General features: G+C 31.3%; 1 protein-coding gene across 3 annotated transcripts in view; it reads left to right on the top strand.

The window, feature by feature from the left end:
- Positions 1 to 20,644, top strand: part of CNTNAP4 (contactin associated protein family member 4) — a 641,498-nt gene that overhangs the window by 522,142 nt on the left and 98,712 nt on the right. For all 3 annotated transcript variants that reach the window (XM_074281700.1, XM_074281701.1, XM_074281702.1), the window contains one exon: positions 20,392 to 20,589. In XM_074281700.1, coding sequence (XP_074137801.1) covers positions 20,392 to 20,589 — 198 coding nt within the window. The remainder of the gene's footprint in view (positions 1 to 20,391; positions 20,590 to 20,644) is intronic.

Below are 20,644 nucleotides of genomic sequence, written 5' to 3'. Positions count from 1 at the left end.
ACCACTACCACCCATCCCAGAATTAGGGAGAAAAAGAAATTATTCTTGTCTTTTGACTTTATACCAGAATAAATGGCCTAAATAAAAAGGTCACTTCATAAACAAATTACAGAAATGTGGGGAAAAAAATCACCTATCAAATTTATGAGTAGAAGAAAAGTTCATGACCAAATAAGAAATACAAATGATTTTGAAGGAAATACAGGAATAATTTTGTTTCTATCAAATTAAAAAAAAATTCATACAAACAAATCCAGTAAAAGTAAAATTATAAAGGAAATAGTTAACTAGGGAAAAATCTTTGAAACATTTTTCTGAAAAATATTTCCATATATATATATATATATATATATATATATATATATATATATATATAACTGAATATTATTTAGGAGAAATGAATAGCCAATTTTCAATTGATACTTTTTTCACAAATAGGATGTCAGAGATACTAAAGAAAAAAAAATAAAGAGATATCCAAAGGCATAAAAGAATAACTTCTTATTAATTTGGGAATAATTTCATAGACTGCCCAAGAAACTTTTTGTAAAGTTAACATATATAAAATATACTCAAGTGTAATGAAAATATTAGATTATTTGAAAAATGGACAAAAACTGCTATTTATTTATAACACACTGAAAACAAAATAATGTAAAAAAGAAGTGGTACAAACATTTTTTTAGGAGATAGTTATGAAACATTATGGGTCTTCTACTACCCTTAAATCTATCGTCTTCTGTCCTAATTAAGGTGATTTACAAATTAAAGAAAAATTGAAACTAAAGTATTTAATTAGTCATTTGATGAATATAAATGACATCAAGATAAATGGCTCCATTCAATAAACAAACATAAATAAAGGCATTAAATAACTTTTTTAATTTCAGCAGTATCAAAATATATATTTGGAATTACAAAATATAAAATCTTAAAATAGGAGCTTTAAGCTTGGTTATTCAGAGGTATTGTGCTAAAATTTAGAACTCACATTAAACCAAAGATGAAACATATACAATATCTTGAATTTAAGCAAAATATTTTAAGCATAAAAGCATAAAAGAATCAAGAGAAGACTATGACTTAATGATTTAGGATATTTATGGGTATTCTGAAATCAAAACTGAATGGGAAGAAACACTGGACACTTACATTATGCTCTTAATACACACTTTGAGAGCTTTAAACAAGACAATAACAGATTTAGAAAATAAACTGAACCCTCCCCCAATTTAATGAAACATGGGAACCATATAAAAAGAACAAAAACACTATCCAAGAAATCTGTAATATAATAATTTCATTTTAGAAATGATTATGGTATTTTGAACAGGATGGTAGAAATTTTATTCAAATGTTGCAATAGTCATAAGAACTAAAAAGAACTTTTAAACAGTTGCAGAAGTACACCACCAAACCAATAATTAAAACAAAGACTTCTTAGGAAGAGAAAAGCTTTCAAGATGATTGCTCATATAGTGTGCATAATTGCATATGCATTTAAAATAATTTTTTTAATTGAAGCTTTTTATTTTCAAAACATAGGCATGGATTGTTTTCACCATTCACCCTTGAAAAATCTTGTGTTTCAATTTTTTCCCTTCCCTTCCTCCTTCACTCTCACCTACATGGCAAGTAATCCAATATATGTTAAACATGTACAATTCTTTCTTACATATTTTCAAATTATCATGCTGCATATCTGAAGATTCTCAGGGTTTGAGACATATCTGTTCTTCTCTTTCTCCTTTAAAGCTATCGATGGCCAAAATTCTTTTTTGCTTTTTATTGCTTAAAGGTTGAGGTCTGCTCTTAGGGCAAAGGGGAGAGTGTCCCAAGCTTCCTCTATGGGTGACAGTAGTTGACCTGAGCCAGTGCTGCTGATTTCCTTCTTGTGTTAGGTGAGCATGGGCATGTCTGGCATTATTCTGGGGTACAGAGGCTCACTATTTGCCTTTTTTATTTGCATTGGATATCTCACAACTTATATGATGATCCACTGGCTTGTAACCAGGCTAGAGTAACTAACTCTGCTGTATTTCACCTAAGAGTCTCCAGTAGGTTCCTTGTCCATAGCTCTGGGTTCCTTGTCCACAGCTCTGGGTCCCTACACTGCAGTAGGCCAGCTGCCCCACCCCCCTTCTCCAGATTGAATTAAACAGATCTTTTCTGAAGTTCTTCCAATATTCTTCTGCTGAAAATTTGTTACAGATCAAAACTTTGTAGGTTCTGTCACTCCAAAACAAATTCAGAGGCTTGGTCTGGGGTTGATCTGAGGGATGCCAGTAGATGCTTAGATAGAGACCTGTCTACTCTCTGCCATCTTGTCTACTAACAATGATTTTTTTTAAAGTGAGAATATAAAATTTATTACAATTAGAATCTTAAGGAAAAAGAAAAACTTTTAAAATAGAATGAGGACTGTTAAAAGATGGACAAATGCATGTCATTTATTGAGGTTCTAGGATATAGCAATTTAAATTTATCACAACTCTGTACATTTGATGTTATTATCTGATGTAATACTGAACAAATTATATTTAGTTAGAATATTTCCTTTATAAGTTAGAATATTTCCCCATCCAAAGAAGGAAGAGCATTGACAGATATACTTAGATCACATTACAAGCAAGTGAAAGTATTAAAATTGTTTATTTTTTCCTTTAGTAAGCAGGCATCCCTTTGTGAATGCCAATCAAAGTTAATAAAACTGACATAATATTGGATTTATTAAAAGTATCAAAAAGTAATTTAGTGTTGAGTGAAACTTCTGATATGGCTAAGATCATAGAACAAAATTATAGAGACCTCATAAGATGTCTACGAAATAAAATTATGCATAACTGAAAATTACTATTAATAAACTTTTCTTTCAGAATTTTTTCAACAAAAAATAAACTCTTAGTTTTAAAGTGTACAATTACATAAATATACTATTTAATTGCCTCCTTTTATTTCCTTATTCTTTTTTTATGACGTTGAGGGAGAATGAAGAAAGGACTTGGTTTTGTTTTTTGGGTTTTTTTTTTTTTTTTGGCTTTTTTGTTTATTTTTGTTTCCAAAGTCAACAGATTTTATAACCAATATTCACATGAACTCACACAACAATTAATTTAACAAAATTACAGCAAACAAACATTATTTTGGGAGATCTTTTGTCCTTAAATTGTCGTTTCTTTGAATAGAAGTTTCTGAGTTACAGTAACATCTTTAATGCTTACTACTCATATGGCATTGGGCAATTAATACATCTCATATAGAAAGTCTCAATGTTTTCATCTTAAAAATAATAACTTTGAATTCAGATAAACTTTAGAATTATTTCTAGTTCATATTCTATAAATAATCCTATAAAATATTAATATTATCAAAAATGTATTATTTTTAAAAGAAAATCACTGGAAGATTTCTTAAAGACTCAGAAATGATCCAAAGGAGACTACTCTCCCCAATATTATTTGATTTACTATGATTGGGAATGCAAAGTGCACCTTCTTGAGAGTTATTTCAATTCAGCATATAAAAAAAGTAAAATATTTTGTTCTATGATAGGGAAGGTGTAAGGGAAATATTATATGTAGGATATGTTGCTTGTACATTATAATTAAGCTTTCAAATTTTTCATTGAGTGAAAATCCTGATGTGAAACTCATTCCACTCTTGCCTATCAATATCAATATATAATCTCCAGTCATAATGATATGACTGAAAACACAGAAAAATCAAATGACTTTTTGTGATTGTAAAACATGAAACAAAGGTATGATATGAACCCATATCTCCTGATTCTGGAGACAATTATCTTTTCATTATTTCATACTATCTGACTCAAAGGCACATTTTATAGCTACGATGATTTATTGCCTTCTCTTTCTCTTTCTCTCTCTCTCTCTCTCTCTCTCTCTCTGTATCTCTTTTTGTTTCTCTCTTTTTGCAATCTTTTTGTCTCTTCTCTTTCTCTGTCTCTCTGTGTGTATATATACATATACTCATTCCCATATATATATCAATATATAGACATAAATATGCACACACACACACACACATATATATATATATATATATATATATATATATATATATATATATATATATATATATATATATATATATATATATATACATGAGTAAAATTAATTCAGCTTCTAAAAATCTCACTATGATCCTCAAAGGCAAAATGTAGTAGCCGGTTTATCCATGTGTATCTCAGAGCAAATGCTGATATTTTCATCAGTCAGCCTCTATTCAACATAGTGAGTGAATATCCTTGATCAGTTCTTTATCTAAAGACAAAATGTGACATGTTAAATCTTCTATGAATGTTTACTTTCCAATTTCTTTATGAGTCATATTCCCCCCTTTTCACCATAATCAATGTTGTCAGCTTCCAGGATATTTCTTCCAGGATAGTTTTTTAGGTTATTTTATTTTTATTTTTGACAAAAAAGCATGTCTTTTAATGTGACCATGACCATGAAGAAGTTGATTTTGCCCTTTCTTTCAAGTCATTTTCTATATCATAAATGATAGCTGCACCATTTATACTAACACCATTTATTTCTTTGATGGTATCTTTTTTTCTTCCTTTCTTCCTTTTGGGGATAATAGGATAAGTAGAGCAGATGTGCCTCCTTTTAAAATTTTGTGTTGTTTTAACTGATGTGTAAAATGTCTGTTTTCTTTTATAACCAGCCACCTGTTTTCTTACATTTCTTACCACACAGAAAGAAAGCTACTTGGCTAGTTTCAGATTTAAAATAAGTTGGAATATCAGAGAGAAGCAATAACAGGTCTTAAAGTTTTAGCTGAATCTGAGACATGTCAAACTTCAACATCACAGAATTTAGCCTTAAAAATAGTACAAACTCTGTAACTGCATTTATTTATTTATTTTTTTAAATTTAATTTTTATTTTATTTTATAATTATAACTTTTTTTTTTGACAGTACATATGCATGGGTAATTTTTTATAACATTATCCCTTGCACTTACTTCTGTTCAGATTTTTTCCCTTCCTCCCCCAACTCCCTCCCCCAGATGGCAGGCAGTCTTATACATGTTAAATATATGTAACTGCATTTAAAGAAAATGAACATCAGATCTTACTGTAAAATGAAAATTTATTATCATCTTTATAAATTAATTGAGTTTTGAAAAATGTTTGTTTTAATCAGTTTTTATTATTGGATATCAAAAATACTACCTGGGTCAGAGGCTTATTTTATTCTAAATATATTTTAAAGGTTTTTATCATTTAAGAATAAATTCAACTTCATCTACACAGTAGATAGTTGCCCACAAACATTAAAACCAAGTCTCCTATCCTCTATGAAAATAATTAATCAATAAAGAAATTTTTCAATAGAGTGAATGTTCGATGTATAAAACATATAATTTACTGATTGCTAACAGAAAGGGAAGAACACTATTTTAACTTATAATGAATTTGGTAATAAATTGTTCATTTAATTTGGATGTTTACATTTTAACTGCTCATTTTACATATTCATCTTTTAGTTCTGCTTACACTCTTTTAAACTTTATGCAAATGGATTCATTGTTTATTCTCTGATTTCTCTTTCTCATTCCATACTTGCCTGTAATATTTTGTTATGTTCTTGTGCTATATTTTAATTAATCTCTCAGTCATTGGTACATGCTTTCTTTCCAGCTTTTTGCTATCACAAATGTTGCTTTAATAGTTTTGCAGTTCCCCATCTTGTTATTGGTGAATCATTTCAGTCATGTCCAACTCTCTGTGATCTCATTTGGGGTATTCTTGGCAAATATACTGGCATGGTATTTGCCATTTCTTTCAACAGTTCATTTCACAGATGAGGAATGAGGCAAACAGATTAAGAGACTTGCCCAATATCATATACCTAGGAAGTATCTGAGTTGGATTTGAACTTGGGTCCTCCCAACTCCAGAGCACATTATTATGTCATATAATTGCTCATGATTCTGTATATATAGACCTTTTGGGGTTCTTTAAAAAATTAACTGTCAACTTCCTCTTTGTAATATGGTTCAAACAGTGAGGTGCCCAGATCAAATGTATAAGAAATTTAATGTCTTTTTTGAATGATTCCAAATTGTTTTCATGATAATAATTTCCCCCCACAAGTTCACTGATGATGAATCTGGATTCCAAGAGCTATCTAATACTAAGATTTCCTATCATTTGCTATTTCTGATAATTTAATTTGTGTGAGACCTAGTGGATAAAGCAACAGTCCTGAAGTCAGGAGGACCTGAGTTCAAACCTGGTCTCAGAAACTTAACACTTTATAGCTGTGTGACTCTAGGGAAGTCACAATCACAATTGCTCAGGAAGAAAATAAACAAACAAATAAAGAAACAATAAAACAAAAAACTATGCCAGGACGTTATAAGATTCGCCATATTGGAAAGGTTTTGAGGATGGCATTGACTAAAGAACAAATCTGCTTTTTGAGGACTATATTAATTAAACATCACAAAAATCTTAAGTACACTCGATAGTTGGTTGATAATTAATTCTTTGATTACATGAAACTAAGAAAAACACAAAAAAGGGGATAGCTAGATGGCACTATGAATAGAACACAGGCCTTGAAATTAGGAATATCTGAGTTTAATCCAGCCTTAGACACTAAACACTTTCTAAATGTGTGACCCTGGGCAAGTCACTTAATCACAATTGCCTCAACAACAACAACAAACAAAAGAAGACTAATGCCTATATATCTACTTTCCATTTATGCAAGTACAGTGACATAAAGGGATAAGATGGATTAGAGTATACTGATAAACAAATTTTAGACAATATTCAGTTGTGCTTATTGTTTTTTTGATTATATTTTAAAATTGATTTAGTAGAACAAAATAATTTTAAAGGATTTCTTCTTCAAAGGTATTTTGTGGCAATTACAAAACTACAATTACAAAAATTGGGGGATGGAAGAGGGAGATTTCTTAAAGGAAAAGCTGACTAAATTGAAAAAATAAATAGAAAATAAAAATGTGTAAGAGTTAGTAAAGTTACTTTTAGAGCTAGATAAAACTCATGGAAAAAATATTTGGAAACTATGACACTGAACAAAATATTAGAAAAATTAGAATGGAAAATCTTATTATAGCTTCTAAAAATAGAATATTAACAATTATGCATATGACTCTAAAAAAGATTACCTTTAAAAAATAAACCATGTCCTGGGGTCTAGAGAAATTATGAATAAATGGAAAAAGAAAAGACTCCTAAAAGGAGGACACTCTGAATAATGAGTTGGCCAAAGAATAATCCATTAAGACAATAAATATTTGCAAAATATTAACGAGACAACTACCATATATAAACTATATATATATATATGTGTGTGTGTATATATATATATATATATATATATATATATACAGAGAGAGAGAGAGAATAAATTGGATAAAATCTCAAGGAGGACACTGGGATTAAGAGATTTGGGCATAAATTTCTTGTAGTAGGTGAGATTTTTAGCACATTTAAAGGAAACCAGGGATCACAGATGAAGAAGCAAATAATCTCAGTCATAGAGACATCAAGAAAGAATACAGATAAGAAATGAAATAAATTTTTTATAAATCTTTTTACTTTTAAACCTTGTGTTCCACATTTTTCTCTTTCTTCTTCCCACTCCCTCCCCTGGATGACAAGTAATCCATTATATGTTAAACATGTACAAATCTTCTGTACATATTTCTACAATTAGGCTGCACAAGAAAAATCAGATCAAAAAGGAGAAAAATGAGAAAGAAAACTAAATGTATGCAAACAGCAACAAAAAGTCAAAATACACAGTCCTCTTTCTGGAAGTAGATGGCTGTCTTCATCACAAGACCATTGGAACTGGCCTGAATCATCTTGTTGAAAAGAGCCACATCCATCAGAATTCATCATTGTAAAATCTTGCTATTGCAAATGCTGGCTCCACTTACTTGACTTAGCATCAGTTCATGTAAGTCTTTCCAGGCCTCTGTGAAATCATCTTGTTGATCATTTCTTATAGAACAATAATATTCCATAGCATTCATATACCATAACTTATTCAGCTATTCTCTAACTGATGGGCATCCATTCAGTTTCCAGTTTCTTGCCACTACAAAAAGGGCTGCCACAAACATTTTGCACATGTGGACAAACATGTCCCTTTTCCTTCTTTAAGATCTTTTTAGTATATACGAGCTCAATAGAAACACTGCTAGATCAAAGGGTATGAACAGTTTTATAGCCCTTTGGGCATGGTTCCAAAGTGCTCTGAAGAACTTTACAACTCAACCAACAATATATTAATTTCCAAGTTTCCACATCCCCTCCAATATTCATCATTATATTTTCCTGTCATCTTAATCTGATAGATGTGTAGTGGTACCTCAAAGTTTTCTTAACTTGTATTTCTCTGATTAATAGTGATGCTAAATTTCTTCAGACAATTTCTGTGTTTCCTTTTCCAAACTCTCCTTCAAAGTTCTCATTTCCTTTTCCCATTTTTCTTCTAATTCTCATTTAAGACTTTTTGTTTGTAGAGATCCTTATGTTATGGAGACAAACTCATGTCACCCTTTTAGGTTTCATCTGGAGATGTTTTGCTTTTAGTTCCTCAGGGTTTGAAGTCTGTTCTTCTCTGTCTCCATAAACACTATCAATGGTCAGAGCTCTCTTTGCTTTTTTTTGCTCATTTAAATGTTGATGTCTGCTCTTAGGGCAAAGGGGAGAATATCCCAATCTTCCTCTATAGGCAACAGTGACTTCTTGTTGTCCTGGGGGGTGTGTTACTGGCTTTCTTCTTGTGTTGAGTGGGTGTGTCAAAGTCCTTTGTTATTCAGTAATCCAGAAGTTCACCTTTGTGATTTTTGTAATTTTTGCCTTTTATAATTGTGTTGTATATCTCACAGCTAGTCTGCTGATCCAATGGCTTCTGAACCAGAACAGAGTAGCCAATGCTGCTGTGTTTTGGCTAAGAGCCTCCTCCTAGATCCCCCCAGCATTTGGAAGGTCACTTCATCTTGGATCCCTGAGTTGTGCCTGCACTTGACCCCCCAGTATGCCCAATTGAAACAGACTTTTCCTGAAGTTCTTCCAAAATATCTTCTACTGAAAATTTGTTATATTCCAAATATTCATATTCTAGAACATGCTCAGAGGCTTGGTCAGTTGTTGATCTGAGGGAAGCCAGGAAGAGCTCCCACAAAGACTTGTCTACTCTCCGCCACCTTGAGTCTACCTAGAAATGAAGGATTTTGTAAGAGAAACGAGACTAGTGTACAGTATTTGGAGTTTGAATAGGTATGAGTATTAGAAAGGTAGGAAAGGATAAGTTATAATGAATACTTTAGAAGACAAACAAGATTTATTATGTGATCTTGGAGGTAATAGGGAGACATTAAAGTTCATTGAATATATGGTCAGATCTGCACTTCAGGAATAGCAATTTCACAAGTGAGTGAAGAATGGTTTGAAGTGGAGAGAGATTTGAAACAAAGAAACCAACCAGAATTATTTTTAAAGGTAAAATAATAGAATTTTCTAGGATTACCTAAATTTACTGTTAAATATTATAAAAACTAAAAATTTAAAAGAAATGACTTATGACCCTCAAACATTAAATAATTACTCAAATAAACATGTGAAGATTTTGAAGAATTGAATCACAAAAAAGTGATATTGGATAAATCACAAAGGTACTATTAAGGGTGGCATAGGGGGAACTAGTCTAGATTGATTTGCTGGTTGATATTTTCAATTGTCTAAAAAGCTATTGATACTTATGCTATACAAGATATTTTCCCAATGTGAGAATAAAAATCTGTCAGATTTGCATTGTGAATATGATCTGAATATCTAAATAAAGGGTTTCTTCTCATAAAGTCTCAAAAAGTTTAGTAGATAAATGTCATTAATGATATTGATAACAAAATACCAAATAAAATTCCAACAACATATCCATAAAAATTACAAGACATAATTGGATATATATTGATGATGCAAGAGTGATTTAGTACTAAGAAAACAATTAAGTTAATTAATATCCTTAAAAGAAAAAGATAAGTGACTAATATTGATAAATGTGGGGGATAGTGAGACTATAACCAAATGTAGTGCTTATTTATGTTAAACACATTAAATAGCATAGACAAAGTTGGGTCTTTCTTATACGATAACCATCTATACATAAGTAGAAACATTTACACATATACAACTAAAAGTCTTCTTTGCAAAGAAGACTACTAAAAGATTTTCTAAGACATATATGGGCAAAATAAGAATAGTGATTTATTTTATGAGTTTTAGAAATGTTAGTGATAGCAATAGGAAAAAATAAGGCATAAACATTCATAAGAGAAGAAAAAAATTCTTCCTTTGGAAATGATACTATGTTTTGCTTTTAAAACCCCAAAGAAAATAATTGAGATGATTCATAGCTTCAACAAAGTAGCAGAACATAAAATTAATCCACCAAAATTGTCGGGAGCCAAGGGCTTTAGCCCAGGTGTCTCTTATCAGTTTTAAGTAATCATAACAACAATGATAATAAAAATACAAATTCATAAAATATCTGTGAATTAGTCTATAAAAACAGCCTCAAGTCTTCTATTTCACTTTCATGGACTTCTGCTAGCATTGACTTTTATAATTAACTCACTCTAATCTGGTTAATTCATTGCATCCTACCTTTATATTGATACATTCAAATTCTTAAACAAGTATCAGTATATGACAAGAGTAAATCCCTTTTTTTTTTCCAAGGGGATATACTTACTCAGATTCACCACTATAGTTTTTGAGCCCTCAAATACTCATGATGAGGCAAAAAAGGGGAAAAAGTGGTATCTCAACATATAATAAAGAAAATTTAGAAATAGTAACTACATAATTTACACATGAATTTGGGTCACAAAAGAAAAAGGATGCACAATTATATAATCCTATGTTGAAAACATAGAGTAAACAGAGTAAAACAAATGCTTTCTATGATAACTCAGAGTGCTACAATACCATTTTTACTGAATTTATTCTGAAACATCTATACTACCTAAAAAGTCACTTCTCTTTAACATTCTGTCTCTCACTTCTTTCCAGATGGGGAAATCATCTCTTTTATTCTTAAACCATTGAAACATTTATAGAATTTTAAATACAGAATTATCTTTAACATACTGCCTAAATTTTTTTACACTACTCATTTAGCTCATCAAGTCGTCTCTTTCTAGGCAAGTCAGTGAAACACAGCCTGCTATTCACCTTCAAAATAATTAAAAGAAAGCACAAAATGTCTGGAAGCTAATCTACTATAACACACTCAAATCACATAAATAGAACCATAAAGTGGCCTTTATAGATAGTAGAATATGTGAATAGTTATAGGAATTATTTTGCTCCTGGTTGGCTATATAAAAGTAATAAAATGACAATATTAACCATGTTCTTTTGCAAATAGTAATAGTCCAATCTGTAGTGTTCTTTTTGGGTTTTCTGGAGGTCTCTGGGCAGCTTTACTTTCAGCAGATTAATCACCACAAGAATAGCCAAATATTAAAATCCAAAAGTCTTGGGGGTAGCGAGGTGGCTCAGTGGATAGAGGCCTTGAATTCAGGAGGACCCGAGTTCAAATCTGTTCTCAGACATGTAACATTTCCTAGCTGTGTGATCTTGGGCAAGTCACTTCACCCCAGCCTCAGGAAAAACAAAAACAAAAAAAGCAAAACAAAAAAATCCAAAAGTCTTTATTCCTCCTTTGCCTGGTGCTCAGCTAGCTTTCTCTTGGTTTTCAGAGGGCACTTGGTTTCAGTGGAGAAAATGCAGGACAGGACAGCCACCACAAGGCTGATGAAGATGGAAATAAATCTCTCTGTCCTTGGCTCCCAGAGCTTAAGCTCCAAACTCCAGTCCTCTTGTCTTTGAGTTTTGAATCTGAGTCCAAGGGCTTTTGCTTCAGCCTCCAGCCATCACAAAGGTGGAGGATGGAATGAATCTGTCTCTGCTTGGCTCCCAGAGCTTGAGCTCCTACCTCCTGTCCTTTTGTTCTCTCTAGCTCTTAGTCTGAATACAAGGGCTTTTGCTTTAGCCTCCAGACATCACAAAGGTGGGAAATGGAATGAATCTATCTCTGCCTCCTTTGCCTGAGTTTGTCTCAGCATATATGCTCTACACTGAGTATAAATCAATCATTATATCACTAGGAAACCATATTTATTGTAAGATTAAATCATTCATACTAAACTTAGAGAACTATTAAACACCATGCTAAACTAGATAACCATTGTCTCATAAATTCCACTGACTGAATCCTTGTTTCAGAGTTCTGGCCGATAACACCCATCAAATTGCCAGTGTGTTAATTTATGAAGGCAAACCAAATGATAACAAAATTGATTTGGTGTAATAGAAAGTCCAGATCCTTAAGGTAATTTTGAAAAATAATCAGAAATTAAGACTGAGAAATTAAATTGTCATATCTGAAATTATTATAATGAATGAATTATCCAAACAATTTGGTTCTGGTTGAAAAGTAAAAAAGTATATTAGTGAAGACCTCCAAAAGTACTTCATCACAATTTTTTATAGGCGATACAAAGGTACCCAATGAAATCAGATGAATTGCCCAAGTTAACAGATTAAAAATGACACAAATGATTTTTGAACTTAGGTCATTTGTTTCCTAACCTATTCTATTGATCAACTAGTCTATTTCTTAGTCAATACCAAATGGTTTTGGTAACTGATGCTTTATAATATAGTTTTAGGTCTGGTACAGCTAGGCCACCTTCATTTGATTTTTTTTTTTTCTTTTTCATTAATTCCCTTGAAATTCTTGACCTTTTGTTTTTCCATATGAACTTTGTTGTTATTTATTCTAGGTCATTAAAATGGCTTTTGGGGAGTTTGGTATAGCACTAAATAAATAGATTAGTTTAAGTAGTATTGTCATCTTTATTATATTTGCTTGCCCTATCCAAGAGCATTTGATATTTTTTTTCCAATTGGTTAGGTCTGACTTTGTGTGGAAAATGTTTTTAGTTTTGTTCATATAATTCCTGATTTTCCCTTGGCAGATAGATTCCTAAATATTTTATACTATTGGTAGGTATTCTCTTCGTAACTCTAAGTGTTCAATGTTGTTAATGATTTATAAGAATGTTGATGATTTATGTGAGTTTATTTTGTATCCTGCAACTTTGCTAAAGGTGTGGATTATTTCTAATTTTTAGTAGAATCTCTGGGGTTCTCTAAGTATACCATCTTGTCATCAACAAAGAACGATAATTTGGTTTCCTCATTACCTACTCGAATTCCTTTAATTTCAGAAAGATTACTTTTAAAGCTAAGTGTGGAATAGACTATATGGAAAATTTTTTTAAGGACGGGTGACCAAATAGAATATATTGAAATGATAGAAATCAAGTGCAAGATCTAGGGTGTGGACTATGTCAGAGGATCAATCTATCTATCAAATTATCTCCATTTCTCAATCCAGCCATCCCTCCATCTATTTATCTATCTAATCTATGTCTGCATATATATATATGCATATATATGTCTATATATGCCAATAGGTTTGTATACATATTTGCATACATGCACATGCACACACAAACTTATGTCCAATGTATTGCCAAGTCAGTTAGATATATAGGATGAATAAAAACAAGAAGATGATGATGATCCTTAGGTTTTCAGAGTGGGTAACTAAGCAGGTGGCAGTATGCATGACAATAATGCAGAAGTGTAAACTGGTGAAAACTTCTCTGATTCATACTGCCTAAGATCACATACTTGATATATGCAAAGGTTTATCTGACCCATAGACCAGATATTATCTCCTACCATTACAGTGTTTTTCTTGATGTGGCCAAGCTAATTAAGTTTTCTGAATCTCCCAAATTATTTCTTTCTTCTTAAAAAACTTAGAAAATACTCTAATTTCAGCAGTCCACATTACCCCACTGCCTTCCCCTATAGATAACAACATAGTCTCCTATTAATTTAATATCAATTCTTTGTCTAAAATTGAATAATTTTGAGTGTCTTGGAAGTTTAAATTACATGTCAGAAGCTCTAGTCTTCCCTTGGAGCTGGGGTTCTTCCCTTTCCCCCCATCATATCTATTCCTTTCCAATATCCATTCCTGTGTATTAGCACTTGCTCTTCAGGAATAGTTCTTTCCACTTTTGCCCTGCAGAAAGTTTAAAAAAAAATTAAGAGAGGAATAGGAGATAGATAATGAGTTTATACTGGACATGATGAATTTAAGATGAATATAGGACATGCAATTCAAAATTTCCAATAGGTAGTTGTAGATATGGGACTGGAGGTTAGGACTAATGTTAAAATTGTGTAAATAGACCTGAAAATAATTTGCATAGATATGATCAATGAATCTATGAGAATGGATGAAATCACTAAGCAAGTTAGTATAGAGTAAAAAAGAAGACCTAAGAAAGAAACTTGGGGAATACACCAGGTTATTGAATGTGATTTGCATTAAAATCTAGCAAAAAAAAAAAAAAAAAACACTGATAATAAGAAGTCAGACAAATAGGAAGAGAACCAGGAAAAAATAATTCCAAGAAAACCTAAAGGGAAGAGAGTTTCAATGGAGGTTGGTGATTAATATTATTGAAAGCTTAAAAGGATTAAGATTGAAAAAAAAATAGATTTGTCAATTTATCATTGCTGATTTTGTAGAGAGCAATTTCAATTGAATGATAAGATTTAAAGTCAGAATACAGAATTATAAAAAAGTGTAAGAAGAAAGGAAATGGAGGCTTTAATTATAGATACATCTTTTAAAAGAAGTTGAGCTACAAAAAAAAAATGATAGAATAAGTGATAGCCAGTGTGTAATATCATAGAAGACCTGGATATGGTAATAAGCATGAATTAAACAATAAGAATCAATGAGTTGTGGGAATAATTCAAGGATAAGGTTTCAAAGGACAAGACTGATGATAGAATAAGGAAGTAAGGCCTTAAATAAAGAGGATAAAGTAGAGTTTATCTTGTTGATCAAAGGGTCAAAATAAGAAAGAGAGGGCAATATATCAAGTGAAGAGGTGATGTACTAATAAAGAACTAAAGGATAGAGTGATGCTGAGGAACAAGTATTATTCATTGGTAACAATAAGATCTTGGAGTAGGTCATGGGAAATAAGCAAATTGATGAATTGAAAAGTTCGATTTTCTTTTAATTTTGCTATATTTGAAGTTTGCCCTTATATTTATTAAAATCTACATTTTCTCTATCTTTACCATTCTTCTTTCTAACATATACACTAGTTTTTCAAGAATAAGTCTATTATAAGCAATCAAATTTCTTTTTTTTTCTTTAAAAATATTCCTTATTTTCTTTGTCTTTTTAGGTACTCTAAAGATTCCAATTGTTATCTCATTTTTGTTTCTTTTGTTCTAATTATAATTCTCAAATAATAGCTTCCATTTTTGGAATATTTTTCTTCAAACCTTTTTTGTTCCATAGTACTTCTTCATTTTATTAGCAGCCTCTTTTAACCTACTCATTTCTGTAGTCTATTTACTTTCTTAAATTCCTTTTGTTCTAATAGTTTTTTTCATAGGGATAATTTTCAAATCAATAATCTTGTCCTTGCATTTGGACATCTTTTCAGAAGTCTCTAAAAATCCTTTTATAACTTAATAAATGTTATGCTATTAAATGCATATTGATTTGTGCCCAAAATATTCTACATTCTGCTTAAATTGAGTTATCTAAGCCATCATTTTAATTCAAGAAAATTATGTAGGTTCTATGAATAAATGTGTCTATACTGCATTATTTAAGATATTTCATTTTGGGATCAAAATGAAGAATAATTTCTCATTTTTCTGCTTTCATCTTGAAATGAAAATATCCTTAGGACAGAATATTTCAAATAACTAAATCTAACATATTTAGACATGAATAATCTTTGATATTTTTTACATTCAACTGTAATGCTGGAGAAACTGAGCAAGATAGAGATTAGAGAGTATTCAATATAGAATTTATTAAATGGGAGAGATTTACTGGGACCAAATGGATGCATAGTTTGGTCCCAGGGCTGAATAAGATTATCATCTCAAAGATTCCAGCAGTGAATGTCAGACACAAGAATTTTTATAGGGTTATAAGACAGATGACATAATGGGGGAGGTACCTGGATGGGGATGACCTAATGGGGGGAGGATGAGCAAGACATAATGCAGGCAGGCACCTAGGATGACATAATGGAGGAAAGTACTGGATAGGCTCTTGATGTTCTAATGAAGTCTAAAATGGATAAAGACTTTTATCAAACATTAAGAGGGAATGACTATAGCCTAAAGTCTAAGATACAAGACCTTTATTATAACATTAAGAGGGAATAATTATAATCTGAGCCAGAGTAACTGAATAGGACAATTAGGGAAACTGGGTCAGGACATTAAAAGAGAACTGTAGCACAACTCAATTTCACAGGGTCAAAGGATATGTTTTATCTTCAAGGCCTACTCTTTCAAGAACTTGCTGTCACCAATAAAAGTTATACTTCCATGCACATGAACTCTGAAATTTCTTTATTTGATAATCATTTATAATTTTGTTATTTCATTTTTACAATTTTACAATTCAAAATGAATTTAATGATAAAAGTCATGCTAGAAATATTTCTAACATGCAAGTAGTATCCTGTTTTTTCCCAATTGCATTTAGTGAAAATAGTTAATTTTCTTTGATAATCTGATGATAACATTATAAACATAAATTATTCTTACATTGTACCACATCATAATTATGTTCTCATGATTTTTTCTTACATAGGGATATTTCCCTTGATATATTTTATTCTAAACTGTAATCTCTTTTTTCTTTTAACTCATGTATCATTTAAACATTTTTGTTTCTTCTTTTATTGTCATTCTTCATTTGTGGGTATTATCAATGTTACTGGCTCTAGCAATATTTCTCCATCATAGCGTGCTGCTTCTGGGTCTGATCTTAGACACCAGTTAGCCAAGATTGTTAGAAGTTTATTTTAAATGAAGTCAATTCTGAGTGAGTACAGGATCAATTCTTCTGTATAAAACATATGCAAGAAAAGGCATAGATTTTTTTTAACCCTCAAATGCATTTTGTCTACTCAGAATTCCCCTTTACTTATTTGTTCTTAGCCATATTTTAATTGGTTGCGATTTCAACATAGGTAGGGTACTTTTTTCTTTAAGTAATTCTTCTTCCACATTTAATGTATCTTACAAGGTAAAAGCTATTCCCTGAACTGTGTATATGGGGAAATTCAAACTGAAAATCTAGATCATGTTTACACAAACTGCTCAAAATAATCAAAATGTGACTTTCTGTTAGTTTGTCTTGTTATGACATATCTATTTAACCAATCCATGGTTTTTGCCAATGGCTAAAAGCAATAGTACCATTGTTTAAAGGCCATTAAAACAATCTCTAGGGGACCAGAAGGGTCAAATGTCATGTTTTAAACTCTGACATCAATTCTACATAACCGCAGACTTAATAAAGACAGAGATATAATGATTTATAGTCTCTTTCTCTAGTATTTCATGATTAATTAACACTAGATGAATTATATTCTTTTTTTACACTTGTTTTCTCTAGACCTTAGTACCATTATATATAAAATGAGAGCATTGCATTAGATGGTCTCTAAAATCTTTCTTTCTCTAAGATTATATGATACTAAAAAGCACAGAAATATTAGAACAGAATAAAGTAATTTTATGTGCCCTTGCCTGGGGCTTTGAAATAGTCATATAATAGGAGTATATGATAGAAATGGATTTTACTGTGTATATACAGGTGGAAGTGAAAGATTGTGTCCAGTTTATTATTCTGACCTTCAGAAAAGTATTCTTACAGCTGTCTACTCAACCTTTTCCTTCTCTTTCCTTGAGAAAGTTTTCTATTATTACATTTTAACCATGCATGACTGTAAATCTATCATACTGACCACCAGCCAATATGAACTATTCAGGTGCATCATTTTTCTTCCATGTGCTGCAAAGCAGGGAACTAGATGACAAAAAAATGACATTATAATTGATCAGCTTCAGATCCTAATTCAGTACTTTACAAGGTTCCCTTTATACTTCATTCCTTTGATAGAAGGAACACGGAAGATGAATATAGATTAGGCAATGGGCAAAAATAATAAGTATAATTTAAATAATTTTCACAAAATTTCAAAATAAAATCAATTCAAATATGATGACAATAAGAACCTGAACTATTTAAATTTGCTATGGAAACACTTTCAGCTTTCTAGGGTGAATATAGTAGACTAAAGCATCTGAAAATCTTTATTTTTTTTTTTTTCTTCATTGATTTCAGTACTGCTTTGCTCACTTTCATTCACATTTTGCGTGGAGGATCTTTCTATAGCTATCTACCTATTTATAGAGTACTCAAGAAGCATTTTAACCCAAATTTATTTCCACCAATTCTGAACCAAGATCAGTCACAGAGTGTTTTTTTTTGTTTTGTTTTGTTTTTTTCCTGGACCTCTATTCAGGAGTGCCCAAGCAATGATAATTGGACCCATAAGGAAAAAAAAGAAGAGGTCCCAAGAGTATTTATAAAATTCACACAGTGGTGACAATAGCAGGCCATCAAAAAGGCCTTAAGTTCATAAAGTGAAGTTTAATATAGTAGAAAACCTCCTAGATTTAGAGTTAGAAGATCTAGGTGTTTTTTTTTTGTTGTTGTTGTTGTTTTTTTGTTTTTTTGTTTTGTTTTGTTTTGTTTTATTCTGGCTATGTGCAGTAGGAAAATAATTTCACTTCTCTTAGGCAAAGCTTTCTAGATGCAGCTAGGTGGGCAAGTAAATGCTTTGAGTCTAACTTTAAGTAAGGAAGACATAAATTCAAATAGATCTTCATAAATTTATTAGCTATGTATCCCTGGGCATGTTATTTAATATTTCAAAACCATTATTACCTTATCTAAAATATGGGGAAAATCATAACATTTACTTTCCAGAGTTGTTATGATCAAATGAAATTATACATAGTACATGCTTGAAACCGAATTTGAACTCATATCTTCCTGACAAGTTTACTTTAGCAGCCCATTAAAGACAATCCTTACTCCTCTAATTTGAAAATCCCTGCTTTATGTAAGTGAACCATTCTATTTGATTCATTTTTCAGGAATTTGACACCCCACCATAGAGTGACTTAATGCCATGTGTGAAATAAAAGAGAAAAATAGTGTGAAGGGACATAACAAATTCCAGCATATTTTGATAGTTTAATGTTGGAATACATAAAAATTCAAAGTGATCCTCCCCCCAAACACTCCTTCCCCCATCCTAAGTATTATATAATTGTATTTAATGTAATAAATGAAGTCAATGAGTAAAATGGAAATATTTTATAAATGATGCCATCTGGTATTATCACTATGATTATCATCCATAATGTCCAGATGTACAAAATTAAAAGTAACTTCTGTTTCTTTGTGTCATTTTATTGGTAGGATTGTTGATCTATAAATATGTGCAATCCAAGCATAAAAGAACAGAATCTCTTTCTCTCCTATCCCCCTTCCTCTCTGTCTTTATTTCTCTTTCTCTCTCTTGCACTCTCTTAGATTGAGTCTCTCTTTCATAGATTGAAAATATAAAGGTCACTATCAGTATATCTCCCACTTGAGTGGCATGGGAGTTTGCCATTTCTGAACTGGACCAATTCACCCTTCTTTATTCAAAATAATGGGTGCTTCCTAGCATGTTAGTGTCAGATGTACTAGAGTCATGCAATTGGTCTTATCCCTTTTATAGCTCAGAACCCCTGAACTCAACTAATTCACTAGACTCAGATTCCCCAGAAACAGTAATTATGGTATGTATCACTAAGCCAGGCCAGGACAATTGTGCTGTGCAAGATATAACACTATTGGATGGCTTCTTTAATTATTCCTAACCTATGTAGGTTTTTAAAAAGAATTTTGAATGAAGACTATGGAGAATAAATAAATATGTAGAGAGGGAAATATTGAAAAGTAAATGAATAATTGTAAACAGTTGGCTATGATTTGCAAATAGTTTGAAGAAATACAAAAGTAAAGAAAAGCAATTTATTAGGATTTTGTAGTTTCCATTTTTATCCTAGAAAAATTAGTTATTTATTCTCCAATTCTAGCTTAATATTTTTGCTATAAACTGTCTTATTGAATATAATGCTATCTTAGTATTTATCTTAGTAGGACTACTATTATGTGCTTATTCCTTTACATTTTAACTAGTACACGTCTGATGATTAGACAGGTCAATGAACTTGCTTCATAACAAGATGGTTTTTATTTTATTTTTTAATCTTTTCAGCAGAATGATGCCTTTGTTTTCTCTCTCTTTATTTCTGTATTCTTTCAGATACTGCATGGACTATAATACAGCACAACAGCTCAGACCTCACCAGAGTAAAAAGTTCCAATAGAGAAAATCCTCATACTGTGTTTTTTAAGTATACTGCCAATACAGAACAGCTCCAGGCTACAATTAACCATGCTGAACATTGTGAACAGGAGCTTGCTTATCATTGCAAAAAGTCCAGGCTTTTAAATAAGAGAGGTGAGTAAAGCTGAAGAATCTTATTATGTTGCATAATGTGCTTTATTCAACTAGC

This window comes from Sminthopsis crassicaudata, chromosome 1, assembly GCF_048593235.1.
Source record: "Sminthopsis crassicaudata isolate SCR6 chromosome 1, ASM4859323v1, whole genome shotgun sequence".
NCBI classification, from domain to species: Eukaryota; Metazoa; Chordata; class Mammalia; order Dasyuromorphia; family Dasyuridae; genus Sminthopsis; species Sminthopsis crassicaudata.
Note: the sequence above shows the minus strand (reverse complement) of the source record. Positions and strands in the feature narration are given on the sequence as shown.